Source organism: Seriola aureovittata, chromosome 14 (genome assembly GCF_021018895.1).
Source record: "Seriola aureovittata isolate HTS-2021-v1 ecotype China chromosome 14, ASM2101889v1, whole genome shotgun sequence".
NCBI lineage: Eukaryota > Metazoa > Chordata > Actinopteri > Carangiformes > Carangidae > Seriola > Seriola aureovittata.
Window position 1 is genome coordinate 13,252,159 of NC_079377.1, and position 27,877 is coordinate 13,280,035.

A 27,877-nucleotide genomic window follows, 5' to 3' on the forward strand; every position below is an offset into this window, starting at 1 on the left:
GTCTCATTCCAGCTCAGTTTCTTAGGTAATGCATGTCTTGTGTCTTCAGGTGCACGCTGCCTCATGGGAAATCTGTTTGCTCCATCTCAGCTTTGCTCACAAGTATGACACATACTGTACTTAGAAATAAAGTATAATACTGCTCATGTGTGAGCCTTTGTTTGGGTTTAGGAAAATACATTGATGAAAATATTGAATTCTTATATTACTATTCGTTGCTCTGATCCCCTTTCCACTCACTCCCTACCAAAGAGGGCAGATGTGTGTATGGCAGCATGTGTATTATACTGAGATGAATATGTTGCTGCCAACAGCCAGAATCCTTGAAGCTTGTACTTTTGTGATCAGTTCAATACCATGTTTCTTGCTTTTATTGGCTCTTCAGGCGACGCTCTGACATCACTGCAGTCTCAGGTCTAGTACACTTACGCACTGAATGTAGGTGTCTTCGTGCAAAAAACCTAGACTACTGTTTAGTCTATAATGCCCTAAAGCTTTCAAGGGGAAAATGTGAAGATGAAAACTATCAGGAAAGTTAAACTAAACACAATAAGAGCATAAGGCAAAATGTACCAGAGTTTAAAAACTGTGCAATTAGTTGCTAATGGAACAGACAGACCCAAACAGTTTTGTTGCCATCCAGCATAGCATCCCCCATATGTTACAGTAACATAACCACCCCCATTCAAACTTCAGGCCACCTTTTGTCTCCCACCATTAACTCACTATGCCTTAGAGTCTGTTACTGAACACACGCGCACACACCCAGACAGACATTGGAGGGCGGAGATGTGCTCGGTTAAACTGGGAAAACTTGGATAATGGTCTTTATTCAATCTCTAATGAATCCATACTGTGGCCTAAAGCAACAGTTCTGCTATTAATACCATTAACAACTAATGGCCCGGGGAGAGAGATTTTCAGAGATAAAAGTACCACACTATCCTCATGAATAGAAAGGTCTCATAAAGGCAGAGAGGTCATAAGGTCTAAATACATGAGATGAATAGTTTGCCTTATAAACCTCCTTGCCCTAAGATATTACTGGGTCCTCCTGTTTGATCTCATTTATCCCCCATCCCTTGATGTTCTTTTGGACTGTAGAAACTCAACAAGCTGTGATGGTAAGCTGGACAGATACTCTTGTATCTCACCTCAGTCAATCAATCTGCTGCCATGCTAACAGCTCTGTGAGGCCTCACTTACGACCTGCTGCTTTGAGCTAAATCCCAACATCACCATGCCACCATGCTCACAATGACATTGCTAACGTGCCGATTTTCAGCAGGTATATGTTCAACATGTTCGCCATCTTTGTTTAGCATGCTATCATTTGTTAATTAGCACTAAGCACAAAGTACAACCGAAGATGACAGAAATGTCATCAGTTGCAGGGAAATTGATTAAGAGGCTAATTGAAAACTAAGATGGCCAGCACAGTTATCACACTTCCAATCCTGAGAGGGACATGGCTGTGTGTATCAAACATTCATTGCAATCCTTCCAATTGGTTTTGACACATTTCACTCAAAACCAATAAATTTGTACCTCATGGTGGTGTAGGAACAAAATTCAGGGTATCACTACATTCAGTGGGATATAACATCTGGGAACCATGAATGTCTGCATGTTTGATTTAATCAGAAAGTCTCATTAAGATCGTGATCTCTTTTGTATGCGAGAGCCAAGGATGAATATATACACCCATCTTGAATATAAACAATATCAGCAAGTATCCCTCGGAGGAATGAGTGTCTCTAACTTCAAGATGCACTGCAATTTTTTCCAGTAGTAAGGTGCATAATATAATAGCTTATCTTGCTTCTTTCCCAAGAGAATATAAGTCTAGCCTAAACCATTCCTCATGAATAATCTCTGCCCTCAAGGCCATATTTCCACCACTGGAAGAGAAGGGAGGTAGAAGAACTGTGGAAAGGGAGACAGAGAGATGAGAAGCATTATGTGAGCATGTGACTATTTTTGAAAGTCAATATCAAGATGCTCCCTACACAACTCAAAGAGGAGAATTACATCCAAAATAGAAATTGGGGCACAACAAGCAGTGAGCAAAGGGAGAGAAAGAGTCATAAAAAATGTGTGTTCGCACGCATAAACACAAACACAAACACACACACACACACACACACACACACACACACACACACAGGGAGGAGTGTGTGACCTGACCTTGGCATTAAGTGTGTATTTTTTTTTACCTTAATTCTACAGGAAGAGACACAGAAACATAGGTTGAAACAACTAGGTTGAAATAACCAATCGTCAACAGACAGTAACTCTAATCACATATTTTGTGTCACTTATTTTGGATCTCTGGGTTTTTGCTCTTCGTTTATTATATTCCACAGTTCCCATATGAGACTGTGTTTGTGCCCTGACTGTGTTTGAGTTTGGGTATGTTTGCAGTTTGCAGTATTTAGCGAGAATAGTACAAAGTGAGCTCCTGCAGTGCAAACAGAGTGAAGGTGGATTTGGATTCAGAGTCTGGCTCCAACTCCTTTGAAGACTTTATTCCCTCAGTCTAGTACCTTTGATTGCTACTGTACAAAGGGGAGGGCTTTTAATCTTGGAGCACGTAAAGAGGGGGGGAGGGCGGTGTTCAGAAAGATTACATTACCAAGACTGAAACAGGGAAAAAATTGTAATGTGGAACATCAAAGTGACGCAGTAGAGTGCCTTTGCGATATAGGGTTCCATATTATTAACCCTGCAACTCTTTCTCTTGTTATTCCCACTAGTGACTCATTAGACAGGTCATTGGCTCACAGGCTGATGTCGATATTTCAGCATCTGTATGCATAATTTGACAGTTAAATCAGAGTAGCACTTTATTTCAAATGAAATGGGAACTATAAAAATGTGAGTGCAGAAAGAGGAAGAGGGGAATAGGCAGTTCACAGCGCCAACACAGCAATGGAAAGATTGAGGAGGGAGGGAAGGAAGGTGGGAACTTAAAAGACGCCCTGCTGCCCCAACCACCTGCTGTTCTCTCTCTTTATCCCTCTGTCACTCTGTGTGTGTCTTTCACTCTTGTCCTCTACAAAGTGTGGAACAAATTTCTCTCATTTTTACCAATAAAGGTATGTTTTCAGGCCATAAGAGAACTGAGAATATATTTGTAATAGTAGCAGTCTGAAGCTCCCCGTTTGGGTAACACATTACACTATATCTCAATAGGGCTTTCATTCAGTACAACGCTATCTAATTGCAAGTAATATTACAAACTAATTAATATTCTAAGCCCAGGCGACAGACAACACTCTAAGTGGTTCCATTTATAAGAAAAGAACAAAAAAAAAAAAGGAACGTCCAATTCAATGCCAGCTTTTTAATGAATGGTGGGCCAGAGGCAGAGATTACTGGGAGGGCTCAGAGTTCACATCCATGTTAAATACTTGATGTGGTCTTAAAAGAGAATCCCCTCAAGGTTCATCCTGTCTTCAGATGCCTCAGGCTTTCATGCTCTGACTAAGACTTGTCTACTTTTTGCAATCCTCTGTCTAACTGAGTTTGGAGCTTTTTTATTTTTAATTTGAGTTACTGTTTGTGTATAATACTCATCTCTGTCCTCACTTGAACTGTTGTTAGACATTTGTTGATGTTTTATATATATATATATATATATATATATATATATATTTTTTTTTTTTTTTTTTTCAGTGACTCCACCTCACTAATTCTTCAGCACCACTCATGTAATCTTTAACTTTACTTTAAAATCCTCAGATTTTCATTAAATACCCACAACTACATGTTCAAATTTTAAGTTGATGTAGGCGTTTACAATAATACTAATCTGCTTCATCAGGACTGTGTGGGTGTATATTAATTTGATTGACAGTAGCTTGGCAACATAAGCAGACAACCCACCAACTGTCATCAGATTGTGAATCAAATATTGCAAAATCCTTATGTGGTTGAAATCTTTTGAGCTGGAGAAAAAAACGATCAGCAGGAGTTCAGATGTCTCAGGCAGAGGTATTTATTGTAAGCTTGGCGCCAAGGAGAAAACGATGATTGATGCCCTTTCCCCTCGTTCACTCAACCTTGACTAGACCTGTGTTTGGGTAGTTCTCTCCAAGTTACTCTTCTTCTTCACTGCATCCTTAAGGCCGTGGGTTCCCTAGCTACAGAGGATAGTAGTGGCTCCATCTACACACCAACAGCCATAATTGAAGCTAAACAGTGAACCGTTGTCTAACAATGCGAGGTTGCGATATCCTGAAACCTTTGGATTACAAAATAAGATGAAGATTAGATGTATGAAAAACTCTGTCACATGCGTCACATTTTGTTCACGATAACCGCTATAGAATCTGAGTTGGACATTACTAGCCACCCAGCTGTGATTGATGTTGATCAGTTAATACAGGCGCGACATCAGTTCTCTCCCTGGACTAATGCTACAGTTCATTTTTGGTTATTTCCCATGAGAACCATTTTGGCTTTGCTGTTTGTGTCACAGGTTTGGTGTGGGCAGGACTCAGTTACTTCTGTGCACCATTAAGGTGTGAAAGAGTTTTTTCTCACTTCTAATGTTCATCTTATTTTGAAGGGTTTACTCACACTCTAAGAGTTCAGGTCACAACAACCTCATCTCACATTGTGAGACAATGGTTCACTGTTTAGCTTCTATTATGACTGTCGGTGGAGCCATCCATAGCTTTGGCATCCAAGGTCTGATAGATAAGGACGCAGGGAAAAGCATAACGTAGAGAGAACAGTCACTGTCCTTCACGCATCCTCCACTGGAATGGATGACCTTCAGTCTCTGTTAATCTGATAATGTGTGAAGTTATGCACACGGCGTAAAGGCTCCCTCAAAGAGAAGAGCCTTTCCCGCCAAATCTAACTGTGAAATCTTTGCTAAAAAACTTTCAAATGATAATTTCTTTGACGAAAGTGTCTCTGACTGAACTTTGGCAGTAAATTCTGTGCTCACTTAGGACCCAGAAGCTGATTGAGTAAATAGGTTTTCAGGGCTTTCAAATTCCTGCCTGCTGACTTGAGATCAGCCTCCGCTCGTACATATCATCTATATACAGTATAAACTCTCTTCACTTGTTACACAGTTCTGTCATCATTGATTACACAGTTTTCAGTGACCTCTGTGTGTGTGAGTGAAAAATAAGATGCAAATTATGCTGTAACTCGAGACGGTTGACCTATAAAGAGGGAATCAAAAGATGAACTGAAGTTGACCCTGATACTAAATAAAAACACACTCCTATTTGTGGTTCATACTCACTTTGAAATTGATGCTTAAGTAAAACATACACTAACAGTCAACACTTAACAGCAGCTCCGGTTTGATATGGCAGGAATGAAACCACATTTCCATTGAGATCTCTAAACCCATGCAACATGAAGATATCACGCTCAGTGCATCAATTATTAACCCCCCTTTCCTCCCCACCTCCTCTTTTTTTTTCCTTCCTTTCTCCCTCCCTCTTTCATTATTTTTGCCACTATCTGCCTCTCCGTCTTTTCGCTTCGTTGGGCCCGCCATTCCATTAATCGCACCAACAGATTGCCTCTATTAATTAGTCTACATCTCCCATCTTGCATGTAATAATCAGAGTTAATAGAGATATTAGGAAGATAAGTATATTTCTGCAGTCACAATCACTTTTAATTAGCCGGAAGATTAAAAGATAGACTCACTTCTGCCTGGCTGACGTCCAGATACACAGCGCAAGGTCTTTTTCTTGCCACAAAATTCTGGGAGCAATTTTAATGTGTCACTTTGCAAAATCTATCTGTTCCATCACGTCTCACAGGACACTTCACATAGCGGAGGTTATAATGCATCCACGCCTCTAGACACAACAAGTTTCCAACTTGTCATCTGTGGCATTTCAGAATGATTATTATACCTCACAGATACGTGTAACTTACTGAGCACACATAAAAGGAGATAATAGTCTAGGTGCTCTAAATCAGATGTTTCTGCTTTGCCATTTAATTTTAATGTATGTGGGTTGCACTGCGGGTTCAATTAGATAATGGAGTAAGTGTCTATACAGCATGTCTGTAGTTAATTGGAAGGTCCCGGGTGCACTTAACAGACAAGATGAACAGACAGGGGTAATTACCAGTATTGTGCTAAGGTGTATGTGCTGTTACGTATAAAGAGGGTTTATGTGTGTGTGTGTGTGTGTGTGTGTGTGTGTGTGTGTGTGTGTGTGTGTGTGTGAGAGAGAGAGTTAGTGTGTGTGTGCGCATGGAAGTGTTGAGCAAGTGTATTGGCCAAAGGTAATTATACACTAGACTTGAGATAAAGAATACCAATGTCACTGCTTTTCCCTGCTGACACATGGAGTAGATTTTGTCTGATCTCATCACTCACATAGTGATTCTCAGGAAACCATGCCAGATAAAAGGTCCTATTCTTTCAAAGTTACTGGAGCCGACCTCTGCAGCGTCCGTGTATCTCGAGCTGTGAAATTCTTTGCCCCTGCAAACACCCAGTCCTATAGCTTCCTTGGGGCAACCAGCTCATCCAGTTTAATAGTTGATGTTCCGGGACCATTCCCTACAGACCCGTTACTCACCCTTACCCTGTCAAAGCAATGCCTGCAGGGCTCACATAATGAAGAGAATAGCAAATTGAACACAAGACCCCAGAGCACATCATTAAACCATTTTCTATTACGGTACTCGGTATGAAAGTGAAAGAAAACACTGTTGCCAGGTTGTTAAGAACCCAGAGCCATGGCTCCCAGTGGGATGTTCAGGTCTCTATGGTTTAACTGGTTGGGCAATCCCAGCACTGACAAGGTTTTAACACACTTTTCTCACCATGTTTTCACAATGGAACCTTGCTGGAGACCTTTTAACAGTTTACTTCAGAGACTGTAACCCTCAACAAAGTTGCTCTTGGCTATACTGTTCACTTTGCAGCATTATCATTACTTGTTGTGTTACCATTTGAAGGATTAGCGTGGTTGTTCTCAGGTATTTCTTAGTTTGCAAAATCTAATGTAGAAATGACAAATTTCACATTTAGTTTGTCAAGACAGGCTTTATGATTGTTACTCATTAGACTCCAGTGCAAAAAAAAAAAATAACACTGGAAAGTTGAGTGGAGCCCCAGAGAGGTCAAACTGCAGACTCGTCGTAAAAACTCATTTTACACTAGAAGAGATGAACATGTTCGCAAAACCAGGCCAAATTAGTAGTTAGTTGCTAGTATGACTTATTTTAGAGTCTCCTGTCTTATTCACTTATGTGCCAACAACATGATTTCAGTTCTTCCAGACCTACCAACTACCAGCAAAGCAGAAACTTATAAAGATGGCTGACAATATTTTGTCTTAGAAGACGACCAGAAATCTAAAACTCAAGTTTCTTAATCTTTCTTAAACTCTTAAACATTGTTTCAAGTCACTTTGTTTAATTTGTATAAATAAAACCGGAGGTGGCACGATGCTAACATCCTGCTCCACCAATGTACCGCAAAGGAAAATATTGTATCGTTTACTGCATTGCATTCATTTGTATGGTGGAGCTACTGGTTAAGATTAGGTTTAGATTTGACCAACTACAACATTAACATGCTTATAAATACGTTAATGTATCATTAATGTATCAACACCTTGAAAGGGCCTGTTCTTTACAATGGGTACATATACTTTTCATAGATGTAGACTTTTGATTACATTTTACTCTCTAATGGAATGTATATGGCTTTCAAACAATTTAAGTTCCCCTGCTTCTAGCTGCATGTTCAGTGTTTCTGGGTTATTCCAAAAATATAAATGTGTATATATTTAAAAAGTTTATTGCTAAGTAAAATGCAGAAACTGGAGCCAGAGCCTCAGGGCAGTGTTTCCAAGACTGGAGCCAAACTCATCAATGACAGGATGTTCTGACAGAGAGGATCAACATATTTTGGGCTGAACTGTCATGATGAGTCTGTCGTTCAGAAGGAAAAGTATTTCTGAATTGAAATGAGATACATGCATGCTCCTGCACCTCTAATGCACACTGTAAGGTTCACTGACATTTTATTCCATTCTGAATTTTAATCATGTTCATATTTGCGTATGTCTGGGCTTGTGTGTGTGTGTGTGTGTGTGTGTGTGTGCGTGTGTTTGTGTAGTCTCAGATGAAGATGAAGTCTGCGGGCGTCGTGGATGGAGGCTTATTCACAGAGAGCTATTGTAACATCTGCAATGCCCAGCTCATCTCCGAGTCCCAGCGCACCGCTCACTATGAGGTGAGTCCGTCTTTGCTCAGGTTTGGAGGATTTTTCTCTGCTTCCTCTTTTTGGCACACAATGCGAATAGAGGGACACAAACAGAAATGATTGCACAAAACAAAAACAAAAATGCTGCTACGATTACTGCTTTGACAGGCAGATTTCTGCACTGTACACTTTGCATCAGCCTTATTTGTACCAATTTGTGCTTGTGCCGTTCAAAACAGTGCTCATCCATTATACATTGACTTAATGCAGCATGGTAATGCAAGTCACTTGCAAGCAAACAAACACACATATGCACTTTTTGTTTTAATGTAGTCTACCTCTCAGCAGACTGCCTGAGAGTAATTTAATGAATGTCCATTAAATAATCAGCCTTGTGCATTATTTAACTAGGATATATGCATGTGTGTGCGTGGGTGCACGGGGACACGTGCATGTGCACTTCCTTGCATGTTCTGCATTGAGGTCGTCGTTGATTACAAGACACAACTGAGATTAACAAGCAAACTAATGAGGACCAGGCCCTTATCTTGAGAGAATTAAGCAAGGACAATGACAGTGTATATGCGTCTCCAAGGCATGTGTACCAACCACATCCACCTGACAATAATCTATTTCTGTCTCTGAACAACTCTAACAAAAACACACAGCTTTGAGTTGTGCAGACAAACGTGGACTGCATGAGTCACTGCATGTCCTCAGTGTCACCCTTTACAAAGACTCTCTGTAGAGGTCAGTAGATCAAAGAGACGACGCAAGAAATAATTTGAAGGCAAGGATTTTTTTTGTATGTTAGATTCAATAAGGGTAAATAGTAAGGAAGGCAACTTCACTTCAATAGCACATTTCATGCACAGGGTAACTGAAAATGTTTTGCATAAGACGAGAACAAAAGGCTAAAGAAATGAGTATTATTTTGGGGGATGAATTACAGAGGACTCCAGGGTCCAGGAGCCTTTTGGAAGCAGGTCCCCTGCTCTTTTTTGGAAGCGTCTGGAGGCCCCAGATGCTATTTAATACAATTTAATTTACATTTCTCACAGAAATATGCATGTCCATTGGCCAGATCATGAATCTGATTGCAGTCCATCCTGGTTTTTCTATGCAAATTATTCCAGTCCACCTGAGGCTTTTTGGTAACTGCCAAAAAAAAACAAAAACAATGCTCTATATTTTTATTTTGGGACTCTACTAGAGTAGTTTTGCATGATTCATAGTTCAAAAAAAGTCCATATTTATCTCCAACTGCATGTTATGCATTCAGTGAAACAGGCAATGTTAGCTGGGGGCCTCCTTAAAAGTAGGCCTGGGCGCTAAAACAATAGGGATGTGTACTGCTGATCATCAACAGCAATATAGAAAGTCCTGATAGTTTCATGGCTGCATGAATAAACCCCAAGCTTGCTCTCTCCCTAGTTCATAAACCTAACCCATCATATCCCTTGATAATGGAGCGTGCTATGAGTGACAAACAGCAAATCATTTAACAGGTGTGTTGCAGCAACAACAACAAGGAATACGCAGTGACAAAATGAGTGTCACTCGTGAAGATGGTGAGCACTGCTTCCTCTTCTTATCAGTGTGGAGGTTCAGAAAACAAACTAAGTAACTAGTAACTAAAACTAGTTTGAATTTGCAACTGCTCAAATCCATCCATAGACATTCAAGCCTGAATCCCATCCAGAATATGAGAGTGGACAGTAAGAACATCGGCAGCAACAAAGAATCTCTGTTCAGTAAATATTTCGCCTCTTACCTGCTTATTGTTTGATATAACGGTGGATTCAGTCTTTCAATCATAATCCATGCCTAAAAACCTTTCCATATATGCCCCTGTTAATAGTTCTACATGTGGGAAATACAATAAAATGAAAACTGAAGTGGAAAATGTCCGGAAATACTGAGGCTAATGTTGCCAGTAAATAGGAATGTGATAACAGATACTTCAGTATGAAGTTGATGACAAAATTCTGAAAATGAGACGGCACTTGTTTTTCTACAGTAGTGTACAATAGATGTCATAGCTACTGGAGATGTGATTCTTCCACGACTGAGGATTGTGGTAGAATAACCTTACTTGAAGAGAAGAAGAAGGCAGGCACGGTAAAGTAAAAGACTGGTATATGGACATATTTTGTATTTGACGTTGATCATCAGGGACAAGTTATATACAGAGCATTTTGAATGAAAGGAGGAAACACCTCAAAGACAGGCATTCAGAGCTGTGCAGCATTCAGGGAGGGAGGGAGTTTTAGTTGTTAAGTTATTAACCATGTCGTAAAAATGTTCATGTCTTGTAATGTTACCATTATTGTTTCTGACAGCTGGCATCTGTTGTAGCAAAGCTCCGCACATAATGCAAGACAAAGGCTAATATAGGCTAACATAGCGACAGCTCATAATGTGAGTAGGCAATAGTGTGTGTGTGTGTTTGTGTGTGTGTGTGTGTGTGTTAGCGTACTGTGTGTGCAGTAGTCTCTGTTGTTTTCTGTTTTTAAATCAAATTTGGTATCAAGAATAATGGAATTTCACTGGTATTGGTACTAACGACATAATTTCTTCTATCGTGACATCCCAGAGTAAAATGTTATTCTGCTGTTGCCAAACGACTGTAAACTAAACCTCTGTTGTATATGAAATACCTATAATACTACTCAAATAGATGGTTTTGTGTGAACAGGCTGAGCTTGGAGTGGATGACTGTATAAAGAAACAATGAGCTGGCGTTGATGTGAGCATCAAACATTGCAACATTATATATACAGTATATAGGATAGAAAATAATGAAAAGCATTATAGGTCTCCTTTAAGCATAATGTATGCACCTCCGCAGTTTAGTTAACAACAGTTAGCAACAACAGCTAGCTAGCTAACAACTATCCATAACATAACACGAGGATAACTCATCGATGGACTATGAGCAAGACAAACGTTTTAGCATCTTCACAGATTGTCTCACATTTAATTTGCAACCATGCCCCATAGAGAGTCAATACACACCACTGTCAGTCACTGTGAGGTTGCTTGGCATTAAGGATGTGATTTTGATCATACATAAACACACAAGGATGATGTGGTGGAGATTTTAATATAGCTGTCCTCTAACCTGTCTGTGTCCTTCAATTTGATTTGACACTCACAAAAACAGAGGAAGAAGTGACAGAGAGATGCGCACAGGCCATTAGAGAAGGGTGAGCACTGAGGGTCAGTGCAGGGTAACCATGGTGACACAAAGTCCTGCTTTTAGCCTCTATCCCAGAGCCATCAACTACATGACCATTTATACACCTATAAACACAAGCATATACTAAGACACACAAACACACACACACACACACACACACACACACACACACACACACACACACACACACACACACACAAGCACTGACAAAATGCATTAAAGTAGTCTGACAAGTGAGGAGGCAAGTGAGGTAGAGGGGGGGAAGGGGGGGGCTTTCTAGTCCTTGGGGCAGAGGATCCAATCTAAGCACTGGAGCAGCAAGTACAGTGTCTTGTCAGAGTCTCCTGTTCGCTTTCTTTGTGTGCTGCTCAGCCATGATATACACTCGCAAGTACATCTTCATCTAAACAATGTAATTCCACAAATCCTACGGCTTTAACAGTAAAGTGATTCCCTGACAGGAAATTCTGGTTCTGGATAAAGCCATCTTAACACATTTGAGAAATAGTCTCATTCTTATTTAATCACATCCATCTCTCATCAATCCAGAGTTTCACTTTTTTTTTTCTCCCTTATTGCTTTTTATCATCATAATCTTGACTTGTATCCCTGCAGTCTGTCATATATGGCAGTAAAAATATAATCTCTGTGACAGTGTCAACATTTGCTTCTGGGAAATTGCAGCAGCAGTAGAATTTATACATAATAATAGATGTTACATAGTAGGAAGGAGTGAAGGTCAGAGCATGCCAATAAAATGATCTGTATGGAGCAAGATTGTTGCGTCAACCTTGTATACAAACACACAGAGCTGTCTAAACACACACACACGCCCGCTAGTCTTTAACACACAGTATGTCCAGTGATCTCCATTGCTCTGCATTCAAGTGACAGTAGGCAGCTTCAAGAACAGCTCACTGTTACTGTCCTTGCATAGACACTACTGTTTATTTCTGCCTGTTATGGGTTATAGGTTTATAGCTTTACAAATGTGTAACCAGTACAAAAACTCATCAACAGTACAATTACATACAAACTAATCCCTATCCCTATTTTCTGCTTTTACTAATATCTACTCAGTAGTCTAATATTATTATCATTGACTCCATAAGAAACCAGGATATCATCATTTCAATTTTGGTGTAATTCGATCCATCCAAATGACTCCCTCACTTCCTTTGGAAGTTTACCATGCCAGAGTGCGAAGGTGAAGTTAAGAGTCGTCAACCCCCCACCACTTTCCCCATCCAACATCTTACTCAGGGCTGCCAGAAAGCTGCGGCAGGCCCGGGCCATTAGTCACCTAGCCGGGGGCAAAATGTCTACTAGCATCATCAGCTGAAATAGAGATAAAAGAGCAGAGCGAGTTGTCAAGGTGGAGTGACAGTCATTGATTTTTTCTCCACTTGGCTCACTTGATGAAATAAAGTTCAGTGTCTGGCTGAGACTCTTACGCTCTCTCTCTCTCTCTCTCTCTCTCTCCCTCTCTCTCTCTCAGAGTAAGAAACATGCCAACAAGGTACGCCTGTTCTACATGCTTCACCCAGAAGATGGAGGACCACCTTCCAAGAGACTGAGGCCAGATAACCCAGTATGCTCTCACCGAGTGTGTGTTTCTGTGTCTGTGTTGCATAACACACAAAGTACATTTTCTCCCCTCAAATGAATATTTCTAACTTGATTCTCATTTGTAAGATTCATTAATGAACTAAATGACCCACTCTGCAGTGCGATCAAAGTGTAGATGTTTGTGGAAGGACAGTTGTTTGCATGATGAAATTTTAAGTGAATTTGCAGCATGTTGTCATGTATGTAGATGGCAAAAACCTGAGTTGAGCTGACTTGCCTCAGTCTAATCTTTAACTAGGCCTCTCCTCTCTCAGGCTTGCCCATTGCAGCCAAGTGCTCATGGGAATATTTGTTTGATCTGCTGTCAGCAGTTGTGTGCTATCATTCTCCCAAGAGAGGTTATGCCTTAGCTGTGGTGTTTCTGGTAAGATTTACTGGTGGCAGACGCCGCCAAGCAGCTCTGTATCTGACTATTGCAGGCCATGGCTAGGGAGGTCAGTGCAGCACCAATGTTTGTGTGTCGGTGTGTGCGTGTGTGTGTTTGGTGTAGGTGGGCCATTGTGTTTGTGTATTTCTAGGGCCCTGTTCTGCAATTGTAGCAAATGCTGAGGTTGCAATTGCATCCACAGTGAATTGTTAGGCGTCCAACATGAAGCACAACTACTATTTTGCAGTTGATTAAATTTTGACTTTGGGTTTGTGGGTCTTTGTATGCTTGCATCTGTTTTTGTGTGTGAAAAGAAATGTGAACGTAATAGACTATTGTGAAGAGGGAGCTTTACTATAGTACACTGTGTGCCCTATTTATCTGGCAAGCCTATTGCTCCCACATGGCATACTACACACATACACACAAAATACATACAATACACAAAATGAGGACACAGCTGGTGGAAAAATAAAGTTTATCAAATTAACTGACAAATCTAGCTGTGCCAGAGAGAGAGAGAGAGAGAGAAGAGAGAGAGAGAGAGAAGAGAGAGAGAGAGAGAGAGAAAGAGAGAAAGGAGGAGGGGAAGAGGTGGAGCGTCTCCAAAAACAGTGCAGTGCCAGAGCCAAGACCTTGGGCCGTAATGCAGGGCCAATTACCTCAGTGCGGCAATGACCCTCTGTCCTCCACTGGCAGGAAATTCATAATAAAAACTAAGGAACTAAAATGTTTGCAAGCGTCCTTAATGTTAGTAAATTCAGGTTGAAGTTGACAAATGAGCAATGCAAAGTTTAAAACTCTAACAAATAACGTTTGGGGCTACAAGCAAACATCTTCAAAGGAAAGAAGTTAAAGTTATTTCAGTTTCCTTCAATTAAATCCAGCGAGGCTAAAGCATAAAGACAGAGCCGGATTAACAGTTTCACATATACAGAGTCAGAACAACCAAGTGGGGTAGGAGTTATCTGTTTTGGTCAGATGTTTGTGGACCAATAACGAGCAGACAGCTGTACAGGGTTACTGCTTCAGACTGAGCGTGTTGATAGATTAATGTTTTTTGTTGCTACTACTTACTAACCTGAAAACTGTAGTGTCCATGGATGGGATTGTCCCTTCACAGTTGACAGTCACATGTACTGCGCCTCAAGGCATTATCTTCACACTATTTTTATATGAGCCAAAATTTTGAGAAGCATTCAAAATTGTCTTGTCATTACTGTTTTTCCCCCCTCCCCCACAACAAAAATGAGATCAGTCCTGAACTGTAAGACATTAAGCGTTGGATTACACTCCAAAATAACCAGTTGATACAACCTTTTGTGCAACCAGGTCAGGAAAACAAAATTCCAAAAGAAAATAATTAGTAAATAACATTTTTGAGCACCAAACGGAACAAAAATTATAATTTGCCACCACAAAGCCATAGCAACCTGAAATATCAGACAAACTGGGAATTATCTTGTAATGTAAGACTTGAAATGGGCACCTGTTTCTTTTTACCCAAACTAGTTGAACCATGTTTCAAGTTGTACAATAAAATGTAAAAAGGCGGGAGACACACACCAGACTGCACTCATGAAGTAGGCATGTGAAGGGGACGTGGGTTTACAAACACACTCACACATACTGACGAAAATCTACACACCTGCGTCTCCATCTGTCCCCCTAAGTGAATAAGACATGACTCAGCCCCTCCTGGCTTTCACCTCATATGGGACACTGAACACACACACACAAATAGACCGCGCGCGCACACATACAAACACACACACACTCGCCTCATCTGCCGTAATGTAACATACTGTGAGCACTACAGCTAGCACTTTGTTCATAACCTTTCACACAGAGATGTGACATTGATTATCTGACAATGCTAGAAAACCCATGTAAGATGAACAGTTCTCCAGAGATGAAATTCTCACCGTTCAATTTGGGATAAACTTCTCTACTTTCATCCCTTTCTTTTTTTTTTTTTTTCATCCCAGGGGAAGTTTTGCACGTCATTTCTCTGCACTACATCTTAGTGTTTTCACCCCTGTGTTCTCGTACTGATTGACATGGTGCAGTCCAATGGGAACAGCAGAAAGCGATTTTCGCACAGTGAATAAAATGCCAGCGTCTACCCAGTGTAAAAATGCTATGCCTTAAGGTTTGTGCATTTGTGTGTAGGTGAAAGTGTTTGTCACAGAACAAACAGAGAAAGTAGGTCGTAAAGGTGCTCCCAGATGAAAGGGGAGGGGGCTTGATTCGTTTTCCTCCCGTATTCTCCATCCTTCTCTCTCTCTCTCTCTCTCTCTCCCCCATCGCTCTCTGTGCAGTTCTCTACCTGCGCAAAGGGCAAGAGATAACAAAATGCTATATTTCCTCGCCTTTTATTTTCCTCTAATGCTATATTTGCACTGTCGCTCCTTTCAATTTACACTTTCAGCTCTTTTTTTTCAAACTCCAAATGAGAGTGTCTGTTTCCCTGTGCTGCTCCATGTGTATATTTAGCCATGTTTCCCACAGCGCCTCGACACAGAGCAGTGGGAGAAGTAAAGGAGGAGCAGAGAGAAAGCAAAACAGAAGGAGAGGAAGATAAACACAGCTAATTAGGAGTCTATTGTTAGGTGCATGAGCAGGATGAAGCCACCCAAACACAAAATATTCTGTGATACAGACATCACTGTCAGGCAGCAGATAAACAGGCACACATGCAGCATGTGTACACGCAAACAGAAACGCACACAACAATTAGGTCGCATGCAAATCAGCCTCAACAGATGCGTGAGGTGCGACAGGTAGAGACAGTCGGGGACAAAATACGGAGAGGAAGACTGAAATGCGCGACGGTGGAACTCTAGAAATCAAGAAAATGAAGAAACAGAAAAAGGTTCATAACTTTCAGCGGAGACGGGCGATGGAGGGAAACAGTGAGTCAGAGATGCTGTTTATTGTTTAAAGTGGTTCAGTAGAGTGGCAGCTGTAATGAGCTGACAATTACTCATATGTCAGTCACCCACACGCGCTTGAGGTTGTTTAAAACTTTCCCCGCGCTGTCACTAAATCCCTGGTGTAACATCTGTCATTGAGCAACACGATTTGCCTTGCCTTCTACTTTCAAGTAGATACTTCTTTGTGTTCCAGTCCCATCCCTGTCGACTGCTTCTTTTACTTTTCAGTGGGCTTTGACAGATGAGACCACTGAAGGCTGCCACAGAGAATCATCTCATCCTCTTTGTCCTCAGCCCAAAAAAAAAACAAAAAAAAAAAAAACACTCAGTTGCGGGACATTGGCTCGCTGTGGCTGATTTTCCTCATCCTGGTACGAGATTTGGAAAGAACAAGATCTCAGCAGCGTCACATTGTCCGTGAAAGGGAGGAAGCAGAGAAAAGGAAGAGAGGAGAGAAGAGACTTGTCCTCATGGGCACTGTGTCTCCTGTGATACCATCATGAATAAAGATCATGGGATAAATATAGATAAGCTGTTTTTACTTTACATACAAAAACTCACATATGAACAAATAAGCACAAACTTTCTTTGTCTGCCTTTGGCAACGTGAGTCAATGCGTCATGCGTTAATAAAAACACAATGAAATATATTTTCAGCAACGGAGAAGGAGAAGGAAACTGGTTTGTGGAGGAGTCTGGGACAGTGCAGAGCAAGCATTTAACATGATCACAGCAGGGACAGACACGGGGGAGGAGAGGAGGCGAGGCAGGGGAGGGGAGGGGGAGGAGGAGATGGGGTGGCGAGGGCCTGCCAATACAGATAAATATTTCATCCCACAACACACAGTGTCACTGAGACTGGTGCCCAGAGGGTGAGGGAGGGAGGGAGAGAAAGAAGCTGAGAGTGAGGGGAGGGCAAAAAGCAACAGAAGCGAGTGAGTGAGAAAAAGAGAGAGAGGAAGAAAAGAGGAAGAGAGAGCTGGGACAGCTGAGAGACAAAGTTAAGCCTCGAAGGTAAAGGTGTCCTTAACTCTCACATCCACCGTCCATGATGCTAACCATTGCTGACATAAGAAACACACATGCACATTCACACACATGCATCCATGGACACACACAGCACACACCCACACACTCAGATATGGTGTCGCAGACACTTTTCTATTATTGTCCTCTCTCTCGCCAAGACTGAGGTTTCTCTCCTCCAACTCGATTTGACACCTGGACTAGAGAGAGCGCTGGTGTGAAAAGAGAAAGAAAGGGAGAGATAGGAGAGATGTGCAAGCAAATAGAAAGCGAGTTCAGGAGGCAGAGAAGGAGAGAATGAAAGCCTGGGTGAACAGACAGTGAGAAGGTGGAGGTTCAATGTGAGCTGCGAGAAGAAGAAAAGTTGTGAAAGTGTAGAATGTAAAAGGTTACACTGAAAACATGAGATATTGAAATGAAACATATTTGATCCACTGGCTTTTCTTTTACGCTGTCTCTATTTTAACGAATATATTAAAATGTGTGGGCTGCTGAACATTACATACATATGTGATTGTTTAGAGATCTCATTCCAAAACCATGGACAGTCATAACAGCTCACACTCCTCCAGCAAGGCTGTACACAAAACATTGGAGCCTGGATACAGAGACTTGCTCCCATTCAGCCACAACAGCATCAGTGAGGTCGTGGACTGGTGTTGGATGGCTCTGTGCAGGCCGGTCAAGATCTTTCTCACTAAAAGTCAGAGAGCATGTCTTTGTAAATCTTGCTTTGTGTAGAGGGGGAGGCAATGTCATGTTGAAACAGATAATGAGTGCCGCAAAGTTGAAAGCACAGAACAATATATCATTGTGTAACGTAGCATTTAGCTTTCCTTTAATTGGAACCAAGGAGCTCAGCCTAAACCACGGAAAAAACCTAAACTAAAAAGACACAAGCCTTTGGACAGTAGTGTCTCTGTTTCTATACACAGCATCTGTGTGTGTGTGTATGGGTGTGTGTGTGTTTATACATTTGTGTCAATCAGGCTGTTGGTCCTTTTGTTTGTGTTCCCCGTCTCCCATGGGGAGCAACTCCTCCTCATCATTAGTAATGAACCAGCAGTGGTTAAAGGGCTCAGCCAGTCACAGCCCAGAGAGACAGATGAATATTTGATCAGCTCCCTCTTTGCTTGTGTGTATGTGTGTGTGTGTGTGTGTGTGTGTGTGTGTGTGTGTGTGTGTGTGTGTTTGTGCATGTGAGAGAGCACGAGTAAGCCCAGCGAGGTCAATGCGAAGTGTCCATCTTTCCATTTCTCATCTCCTCCTGCCCCATTTCTGTCCTTTTCTCACCTTCACCTCACACCTTGTCTCTTTTCACATTATTCCCTTCTTCACCTCCACCAATCTCTTTTACCATCTCCTCCTCCTCCTCCTCTCTTCCTCTAGGACTGTGCAGAAACAGAGGTGGACAGGAACAAGTGCTGTACCTTGTGTAACATGTTCTTCACCTCCGCCATCGTGGCCCAGTCCCACTACCAAGGCAAAACCCACGCCAAGAGAGTCCGCCTGGTGCTGGGGGAGCCACCCAACCTACCCACAGCCATGACCAGCCCTACAAACACAGGTATCCCCACCTTCTACCTGGTCTTGCTATCTGGGTTTGATTCTAGCAACAAGATCAAACTAACACATCCAAACAAAGAACTGCAAAGAAAAGAGAGAATGAAACTAGTTCTTTGTCTTCAAGAAAGTTTGACTAATCCAATCTGTCAATCTTCTGACTGTAAACTGGTGCTTTGGTGATCAACCCTTTCAGCCCTAGATGATCAATACTTCCACTGGATTCCACTTTTCATGTTTGCAAACAGAGACCAAAGCAATTAACTCAGTTGTAAAACACACTCTGACCACTGCTCACACACACATGTAATCCAGACATCCAGTTTTTTTTTTGCAACATGTATCACTATACTGAGAACTATTTTTAGTTCAAAGCATATATTTTTATCTGAAGTGGATTTGGAAAGCTTTAGTCACGCTTCAGTCAAAACGTCTAGCCTGGGTATCAGAGGAAAAATAAAGTGTGAGGAAATGCTAACATGCCTGAGGCGCAAGAAGTGAAACTTTGAAGGTGAAGCGCACAGCCAGCCTTTAATTTAGGTCTTGTGATTAAAAAAAATCTCTTGAACAAATCAAGACATCCCCAAATTGATTTTTGTTCATGCTCATGATTGTTTAAGATTACCATTTTTTTTTTTTTTTTTTTTTAAGTGTCAGTGCTGGTGAGTCGTCTCCCAGGGAGATTTACATAATGTGATTCAAATTGGATTCAAAGTGAAAATTCACAGAGCCATAAACACACAATCACTATAAAATGGAGTGTTATAATCAAGCCCCTGAGTGACTTTTCCTAAACTCTGGCCTACTTTGGAAAAGTGTCACTTCTGTACAGCCGTTGCCGTGGAGTTTCTGCGGTTTTGTGACAGTGGGACCTGGAGGAAAAGAAACAAGAGAACAAGAAGAGAGGAAGAGTGACCTGGGAGAAGAAGAAGAGGAGATTTCAGGAGAGATTAAAGTCAAAAGTAGCCTTCATGATCACTCTGAGATGAGTGCTCCACAGAAGACGCACAGCCAAGCTGACAGGTTTGTGCGCACATGGGCACAGAAACACACACACACACACACACACACACACACACACACACACACACACACAATCATCACAATCATCAGAAATATACATAAGCAGGATGACTGATGGACGCACATACTGACTGGCATCTCAGGACACATGGACACAAACATACATACAGAAACACACTCAAACATATACACATGCACAAACCGCACAGTGAGGAGAGAGAAAGCAAGGGCCATGTGCGGTGGAGAAGCCCTTGAGAGGTGGAGAGCTGAGACTCTACCTGTGTTCCCTCCCCTTCTGCACATCACATCCCCACAAATTCCAAACCACCGCCTCCGCCTCCTCCTCCTGTGCACACACACACACACCCTGTCACGCACACACTCCCTCCCTGTGCCCCACTCCATGAAAAACACTTACTTCTGCTCCAATGTGCAGAGATCACAGTCAGGAGGAAAGGAAGGGTGGGAAAACATGGGGTGGAGAGAAAAAATACATCCGAGGATCAGTCCCTGTTGCTGCTCTGCACGTGCTCTGCAAAGAACTGTCAGAGCACAGGAGCTTCACTTGTGCACAGACACACACACACACACAAATGTTTTAAGGATGGCTTTGTCTTTCAGATTAATAGCTTAGAAATGAAATGACAGTAAAAGACTTATGGGGTTGAGCTTTGTAAGTGAGATGACAGCGTGGCGAAGGGAAGGAAAGGGAAACACAAGCAAAGGGGAATATGAGTGGGTGTGGTTGGCAAGATGAGCGAAGACACAGCCATAGATACAGTAACTATGTGAACAGAGCCTGAAGACACATCAAGGTATGAGCAACCAATCAGCTCGCAGGGCTGGAGTCAAGTCAACATAGGCACACACACAAAAAAAAATACACATTTAGTCACACGCCTCACACTCAGGGTCACTAGTCAACAGACCCTGCATGCTTTTGATTTGTTATTGGTGAGCTGATGGCGGAAAGAAGTGATATGACTCATTTAGGCTCAAAAGCTTGTGTGAGTGGGCTTTTGTTCGTGATATAAAATGTTTAAACGTGCAATATCGTGGCTGTGTAGTCATAGTTGGTATAACTCTAGAGTCATTGACACATTGTAGATGCGAATCGGCACATTTGGACGTGCCATCTGGCATTATAAGCTTTCTCACACAGTTTGGCTGCGGACCTCACACCCCCTCCCTGTGGTCAAATAAACAGTTTGAGGAGAGATGATTTGTTTGGTACGCATACTGTACCTTACGCACACAAGCAGCCTATTCTGGAGCTTCATTCATGCGTAAGCACACACACACACACACACGTAAGACTTCACACATTTTCTCAACCGTAGATTATACATTCAATACGCCACCCAAACACCCACATGCACATGCAACCACGCGCACGTACGCAGTCTTCGCTACATGAGCCACAGCCGCATCCCGTGGACATGTCAGTGCCTGTTGGCTATTAATGGGCAATCACCATGGTAACCGGCGTCATGTCACGAGTAGCAGGTCACCTGGAAGTCTGCCATTTCTTTTTTTTTTTTTTCCAGGAGAGAGGAGAGGAGAGGAGAGATGAAAGGGGAGGAAAGAGATGAGAGAAGAGGATGTAGGTAAAAAATAAATAAAGCAGGATAAAGCATTCAGAAGTACAGTAGCTATCAGTACAGAGCCGGTTTCGAGCACTTGCAGACGGATCCCTGGAGTGCTGATGGCCGATTCCCGACCCTCATCTACGTTCCAGCCGGCATGGAGACCAGAACAAGGGACACCCCCTTAGAAATCAAGAGGAGGACACACACAGGATGCAGAGGAGGGCAAAGCGATGAAGGAAGAGAGCTGTGCCCAGACAACAGACTGATGGAGAAGAGCTCATCTCCCTTCTATCGTCATGGGCAATATGAGATCGCTGGACAATAAGAAGGACGAGCTAGCGGGCCAAGTGAGGACTCGGAGGAACTTCTGTGAGTGTAGTGTAGAGAGACAGGAGGAAACACTTCTACCGCCCAGACATGGAACCGTTAGCCGGGAGGCTGTCCATACTACATTCCCACATGCCATCTTGGTTGTTGCCCCCCCCTCTTTATATATGTTTCTCTATTCACTTACTGTGTTTTTATTGTTACTATTTTGTAGAAGTTTTTACTTTTTTTACATGCTTCCTTCCTCTTTTCAAACTGCGTGTTGTGCAGTTGTAACAAAACACTTTCCCTGTGGGGATCAATAACATTTTTCAGATGATTCTGATTCTGAAGTGGCCTCCAGTAATCTATTGCTCTTCACTCGTCGTCTCAATCAGTACAATCTAAACCTAGAGCTTTCAGATGTGCATGTGTGAGTGTGTGTGAAAGCATGTATTTGAAATTCCATGTCTGTCCGTCTGTGAAAGAGAGGGAGCGTATGCGCATCTGTGCAAATATGAATTCATGGCATTATCATGTAAATCTGATTTCATGTCATTTTCACATTAGAGCGTCATTTGCATTTGAATTCATGTTAATGTGCTCCCTTTCTCTCTTCCTTTTATCCTCCATTTCTCCTTCTGCAATCCATCATCCTCACTCCTGCCCCCCCCCCCCAGATTCCTCCCCTTCGACCCCACTGCCCACAGACCCCACTGCGTGCCCCCCTCCTCCCCCCGCCCTGCCTTGGCCCATGGCGGTGGTCGGCGGAAACGGCGGAAGAGAGGCCGGGAAGTACTGTTGCCTGTGCGGCGCCTGGTTCAACAACCCGCTGATGGCCCAGCAACACTACGAGGGCAAGAAACACCGCAGGAACGCAGCCAGGGCACGCCTCCTGGAGCAGCTAGCAGGCAGTCTGGATGCCACGGAGAGCACAGGTCAGCCTCTTGGCCCCCGAGCCCGACACAAGTGACAAGTGAAGGGCAGGAGGGGTGTAATGACTTTGTGCGCGGAAAAACGATAAGGGGGAGATCACATTGGAGATCAGCGGCAGTGAGCGTGGACTTGTGAAATGTTCATATGCCTTTTAATGTGGTGTACATGACACGGATATTATACTGAGGTGAGCCACCCCAGTTATCCACAGATAAAATTAGCACCATCAACCACTTACTGTAAAAGATGGGCTTATCACATCCACCATACATTTGGTCAAAAACATGGGTTCTATATGACCGACTACATTTCTCCTGTGTCCTTAATGCTGAATGTTTCCACCAACTCAATCCAGAGATTCACACCCTCCACTATTCCATTGTTAATATATACAGTAAAGACTTAATGTCCCACAGTTAGTTGAAATTCTTTCTTATAGTTACCTTTAAATTTATAAAGAGTTAGTAAAGTTTTATAGTCTTGTAGGAAGGCCGTCATAATATATAAATTTTACTGAATTAAAGAGGCTCTCCACCACTTTTATATGTCAAAGTCTGTGAAGTCAGCCTGTGAAAACAGTTGTATAATATAATTTGTGGCTCTGCAGGAGCTTTGCCAAGTCTGAGAAAATTACTCAAGTGACATCATCCAGATATCCTGTCTTGGGCTCGGGAGCCACAGATTTTTTTTTTTTTATTAGAAAGCCTACCTTACAAACTGGGCGTGTAGTTTGAAAGACATGGGCGATTACCAGCTAATGTGGGTCTAACATAAAGATGCTGTCAGGTTGCATTATTGTAATTGTAGGAGCAAGTGTTTCTGGAGCTTGACCCACACTAGTGACACAGGGTCTCTGATGAATCAACTCTGACCAATTTTTTTTTATAAATCAGCCTCAATTTAATAGAATGCCATACTAAATCACTAGAGTAATCTTTGAAAGGTGTTTACTGGGTAAATAATCTTAAGGGTTGGACTCTATGCCAATAAGATGAAAGAGTTAGCTCATCCATCATCCTGAGCAAATATTTGTGTCTCCCTGATGTGAAATTTTGACACATCCATTTCATCATCTGTTTGCCACAGTCTAACCTTTCCATGAGATTCATCTGGGGTCACAGTCTCCTCACATTTCAGCAGGGCTTTCACACTTGTTAGTGCTAGCATCGAGATGTGTAAAACTGTCAGAGGACCTCTGCTGGCATGGCGCGTATACCGTACTTAGGAGAAACTACAATACACAGTTCAGAAGCTCAGACAGAAAACTAAGGTATTACACATCGATATTTTTGCTGAAGGTTGAAACGCAAGTCTGACACTTGAAAGAGTCAATTAGGAACCAAAAGGACTGAACTGAAATTTTTCGTTATTGTATATCAAATTACAGTTACCATAGCAGAAGCTTTATTCGATTATCTTTCACTCCCCCTTTTAATTCTGCTCACACACGTGTAGCAGTAAGAGTGACACTGATTTTCACGTACACACACACATTTCCGCCAGAAGGATATTCTAACCAACCTATTAATAGTATTTGGCACCATGCTTTTCCTTTTCTTGTTCCTATGAGTGATATCGCCTAACATCTATTATCCTAAAGTACACAGCATGCAGCCCAACATGCACACATAACACACAAGCCACACAACACCTCTACCGCACATACGAGTTGGACGTACTTGTACCACACACACACACACACACACACGCAAATCCTCCGTGAGCTGAAGCCGTGCCGTTCGCTGTGTGCTCCAGGTGCCATGACACAAACCATTATCTCAAGAAGCCAATCATATTAAAAGCATGAGTCATGTTTACCGCCTACACTGGCTCAGAGGCTTTAAGCGGTGTCATGTTAGATATCGTCCTCCATCCACACACTGTGACCCAGATCCCACAACCTCAGCTATTTTTTAGGTGAATTTGACTCCAAATCTGAGCATGTGACTACAGAACAAGCTGAGAATTGTAAATGTATAGCAGACATATATAAAAGTCAGTTTTTTCCTTTGTTTAAACAAAGATATTTGTACCCAGTGAAGAGTAACGCTCTACAGCAAAATCTATTCACTGTCTTCTTTTCAAGGGCAATGAACTGGTCTAAGATTTCTAAGTGAGCTCCCTGCTGGTGTGATCTATCTTATGTGCCATCAATCAAGTGTTTGTTCCAGTGCCTTTAGTCTGAAACACTTTATTCATCACAGCACAGCTCTGTTGTCAGTGATCGTTTGTTCTTCAGTTAGACACTTTTCCACTGGTGCAAGATTCTCATATCTGATTGGCTTTTATCACCACTTCAGGTGTGAAGTCACAGGTGTGCCGGGTGTAATCTCAGAGGGAGGGTCGAACGCGAGGCGGCAGCTGAGCAAAGTGAGGGGGTGGGGGGGGTGGGATGAGGAATTCTGTCTCAGCCAAGTGCAGATTCATCTCTGTCCTTTTGTCGTCCTTTGTGGAACTATTTTCTCCTTACAGTCTTTTTTATCTTTTCCAACCCTTCTCCTGCTGTGATACAGTACTCTGTCTTGTGTCTTTGTTTGTTGTTGCTGGGGTTGTGTTGTGTGTAAATGTGTGTGTGTGTGTGTGTGTGTGTGTGTGTGTGTGTGTGTGTGTGTGTGTGTGTATACACACCACTAAGGGCTCAGATCTCTCGTCACATCTCATCTGTCATCCTTATTATCTCCCCACAAGACACAGGTGAATTATTTACACACCAGTGTTTCCCCTCTCTCTAAACTATGGCTGCAAAGTCTGCTTCGCTGTATTGTCTGGTTGTATACTATTGATGATACTGACCTTTACTTGTACTTGCATATTTTCTCCTCATCTTTCTCTCTATCCTCTGCCCCTCCCTTTCACACTCTCACAACCAAAACATATCACAAAATCCCCATGACATTAATATCGACACCGTTTCTTACTCTTGGATTTTTCTGGTGTAATTGTGGAGACAGGGCACCGGGGAGAATGTCGTTATTTTCCATGGCTAGGTGCCAGACAAAACCCCCGGAGATGGATTACAGAGGTGGACGAGGGAGTTGCAGTGGGGGTGGCTACTGGCGCGGGATGGAGCCCGGCTGACTCAGCTGCGTCTTCACATAAATCACGACAGGGGTAGAAACCCCTCAAGACAGCGCCGACGCATTGTCTCTTCTCTCCGGAGACTCAGTAGAGAATTAGAAGCAGTGAGATAAGTGTCTAGGATTTGGAGTGCATATGTGTGTGTGTGTGTGTGTGTGTGTGCAAGAGAGAGAGAGAGAGAGAGAGAGAGAGAGAGAGAGAAATAGAGAGAGAGAAAGAGAGAGAGGGGACCCAAGAGAAGGTGAAGTACCACAGAAGAGAAAATTGTGTGTAATTGATTACTGTGCCTGAGTTGGAGACAGAGCTGACCTCCTCTCCCACGAGACAGCACTCACTGTGACACAAGCAGGCTGATATACATTCACACATAAACAAGACATACTGTAGACTCTGTATATCCAAATACGTAATACCCACATGTGAACAAGTCTGCCGTTCGAAATGTGTCTGTAGCATCAAGTACCGGAAAGTGTCAAGAATTGAGAATTAGCTTCTAATTCTTAGGCTTGTCTACTTATTCTTTAATCCGATATTCCTTGATTTAAGTCACAAAATTTCCCTCACTGTAGACAGAGGTCATGTTTAAAGCTGCACTAATCAATGTCTTTAAGTGCACAATGGTTCAAATGGCTATATGTAATGTGAAAGACGAGATTCTTAGCGAAGAACATACACCCTTCGCTGCAGGTCTTCTCAGACCATTTTAGCGCCCTTTAGCTAATTGTTTTGGTTTAACGGCCTGTAACTTTAGGTTCTCTTCACTCTCACCACTGTAAAAACCATTGTAGACTATTTGCTCACCACCAAATGGCAGAAAAAGTTAGCAACTAGCTGGTTAACACAGTGGAGCATTTAGCGGCAAGAGCTAGGTAATTTCCCTGGGGAGCTGGTGGAGACCAAACACAGAGCTAAAATACAGTGAATATTGGACTTCTCAAATCATGAGAAACATAATAGCATTATGTCTGCTACATAACCAACTGCTTGCTAACATGTTCCCCTTATCAAGGTGAGGTGATAATATGTTTATGTTGTGTTTACAGCTTGTTTCCACTGCCCCAAAGTGGCAAAAAAAAAAGGGTTAAAGCCTGTTTATATTACTCAAAGAAAGGTATTGAGAAGTTTTAACAAAATGTTTTGTTATCAGTCCAAAAACTCATATTGGCACTGCTATACCTGAATATCAACACATATTATAAACTACCTTTAAGAATTATTCATGGGTTGAGATGAGACAGAGGACAAATAACACAAGGTGATAAACTGTAGTGCCGACCTGAAAATGTAAAATAATCTGGTCACTTTATTTAAAAGCAATAGTTCAGAGAGAGTTTGTTCCCTGTGTATGATTTTGGTTTTTGTTTTTTTGTCTAAAACAGATGGTCTTTCCAATTACTTTAACATTCACTACAAAACTAATTAGTCTCTCTATAAGTCCTCCAAAGTTTGTTGCTTGGTAAAATTCCACTTGGATTCAATCTGACTCTCACTCGATGCTCAGCCCCTCACTGCAATGGTATTCGTGATATATTCCTGTGAGACGTACTGTCAGGACTTTGCTGCAGACTGTTGGTTTTGATTGCATCTCAATGGGGTTCTTTTTGGATCCAGTTCCTTTTTAATCTTGCAAAGCGCATGGTAAACTAATGGTGTACCACAGCACAAAGGCTCTGCGGTAGTAAGAGCTCCGTAAACTATTATGCTGCCTCCACAGTGAATACAATTACAGATGAGTACTTTACAGTAAGATTCTCAGTTGCAGTCAGGCCCATAGGAAGGCAGCGGAGAACGGAGCAGTCCACCTTGAAATTATCCATATGTAACTTGATGTTCAGCTGTGGTTGTACAGTGTGTTTAAGGCTCATTTCCTCCCTCTGCCTCTAAAAAACATCCCACTATTTAACCAACACTAGATTTTACAATCGTCAGTGCTGGGCACTACCTGAAAACCCACAAGAGACTCATAAATAATAAATAAAAGAATCTGCAGTTAGAGCTTGGCAGAGTGTCCTA

At 42.1% G+C, this 27,877-nt stretch overlaps 1 protein-coding gene across 1 annotated transcript in view; it reads left to right on the top strand.

Moving 5' to 3' along the window:
• Positions 1-27,877, top strand: part of zgc:171482 (zinc finger protein) — a 51,005-nt gene that overhangs the window by 6,122 nt on the left and 17,006 nt on the right. The window contains exons 2-5 of the mRNA XM_056394867.1: positions 8,123-8,239; positions 12,910-13,002; positions 18,759-18,936; positions 22,531-22,788. Of these exons, the coding sequence (XP_056250842.1) occupies positions 8,129-8,239; positions 12,910-13,002; positions 18,759-18,936; positions 22,531-22,788 (640 nt within the window). The 5' untranslated portion in view covers positions 8,123-8,128. The remainder of the gene's footprint in view (positions 1-8,122; positions 8,240-12,909; positions 13,003-18,758; positions 18,937-22,530; positions 22,789-27,877) is intronic.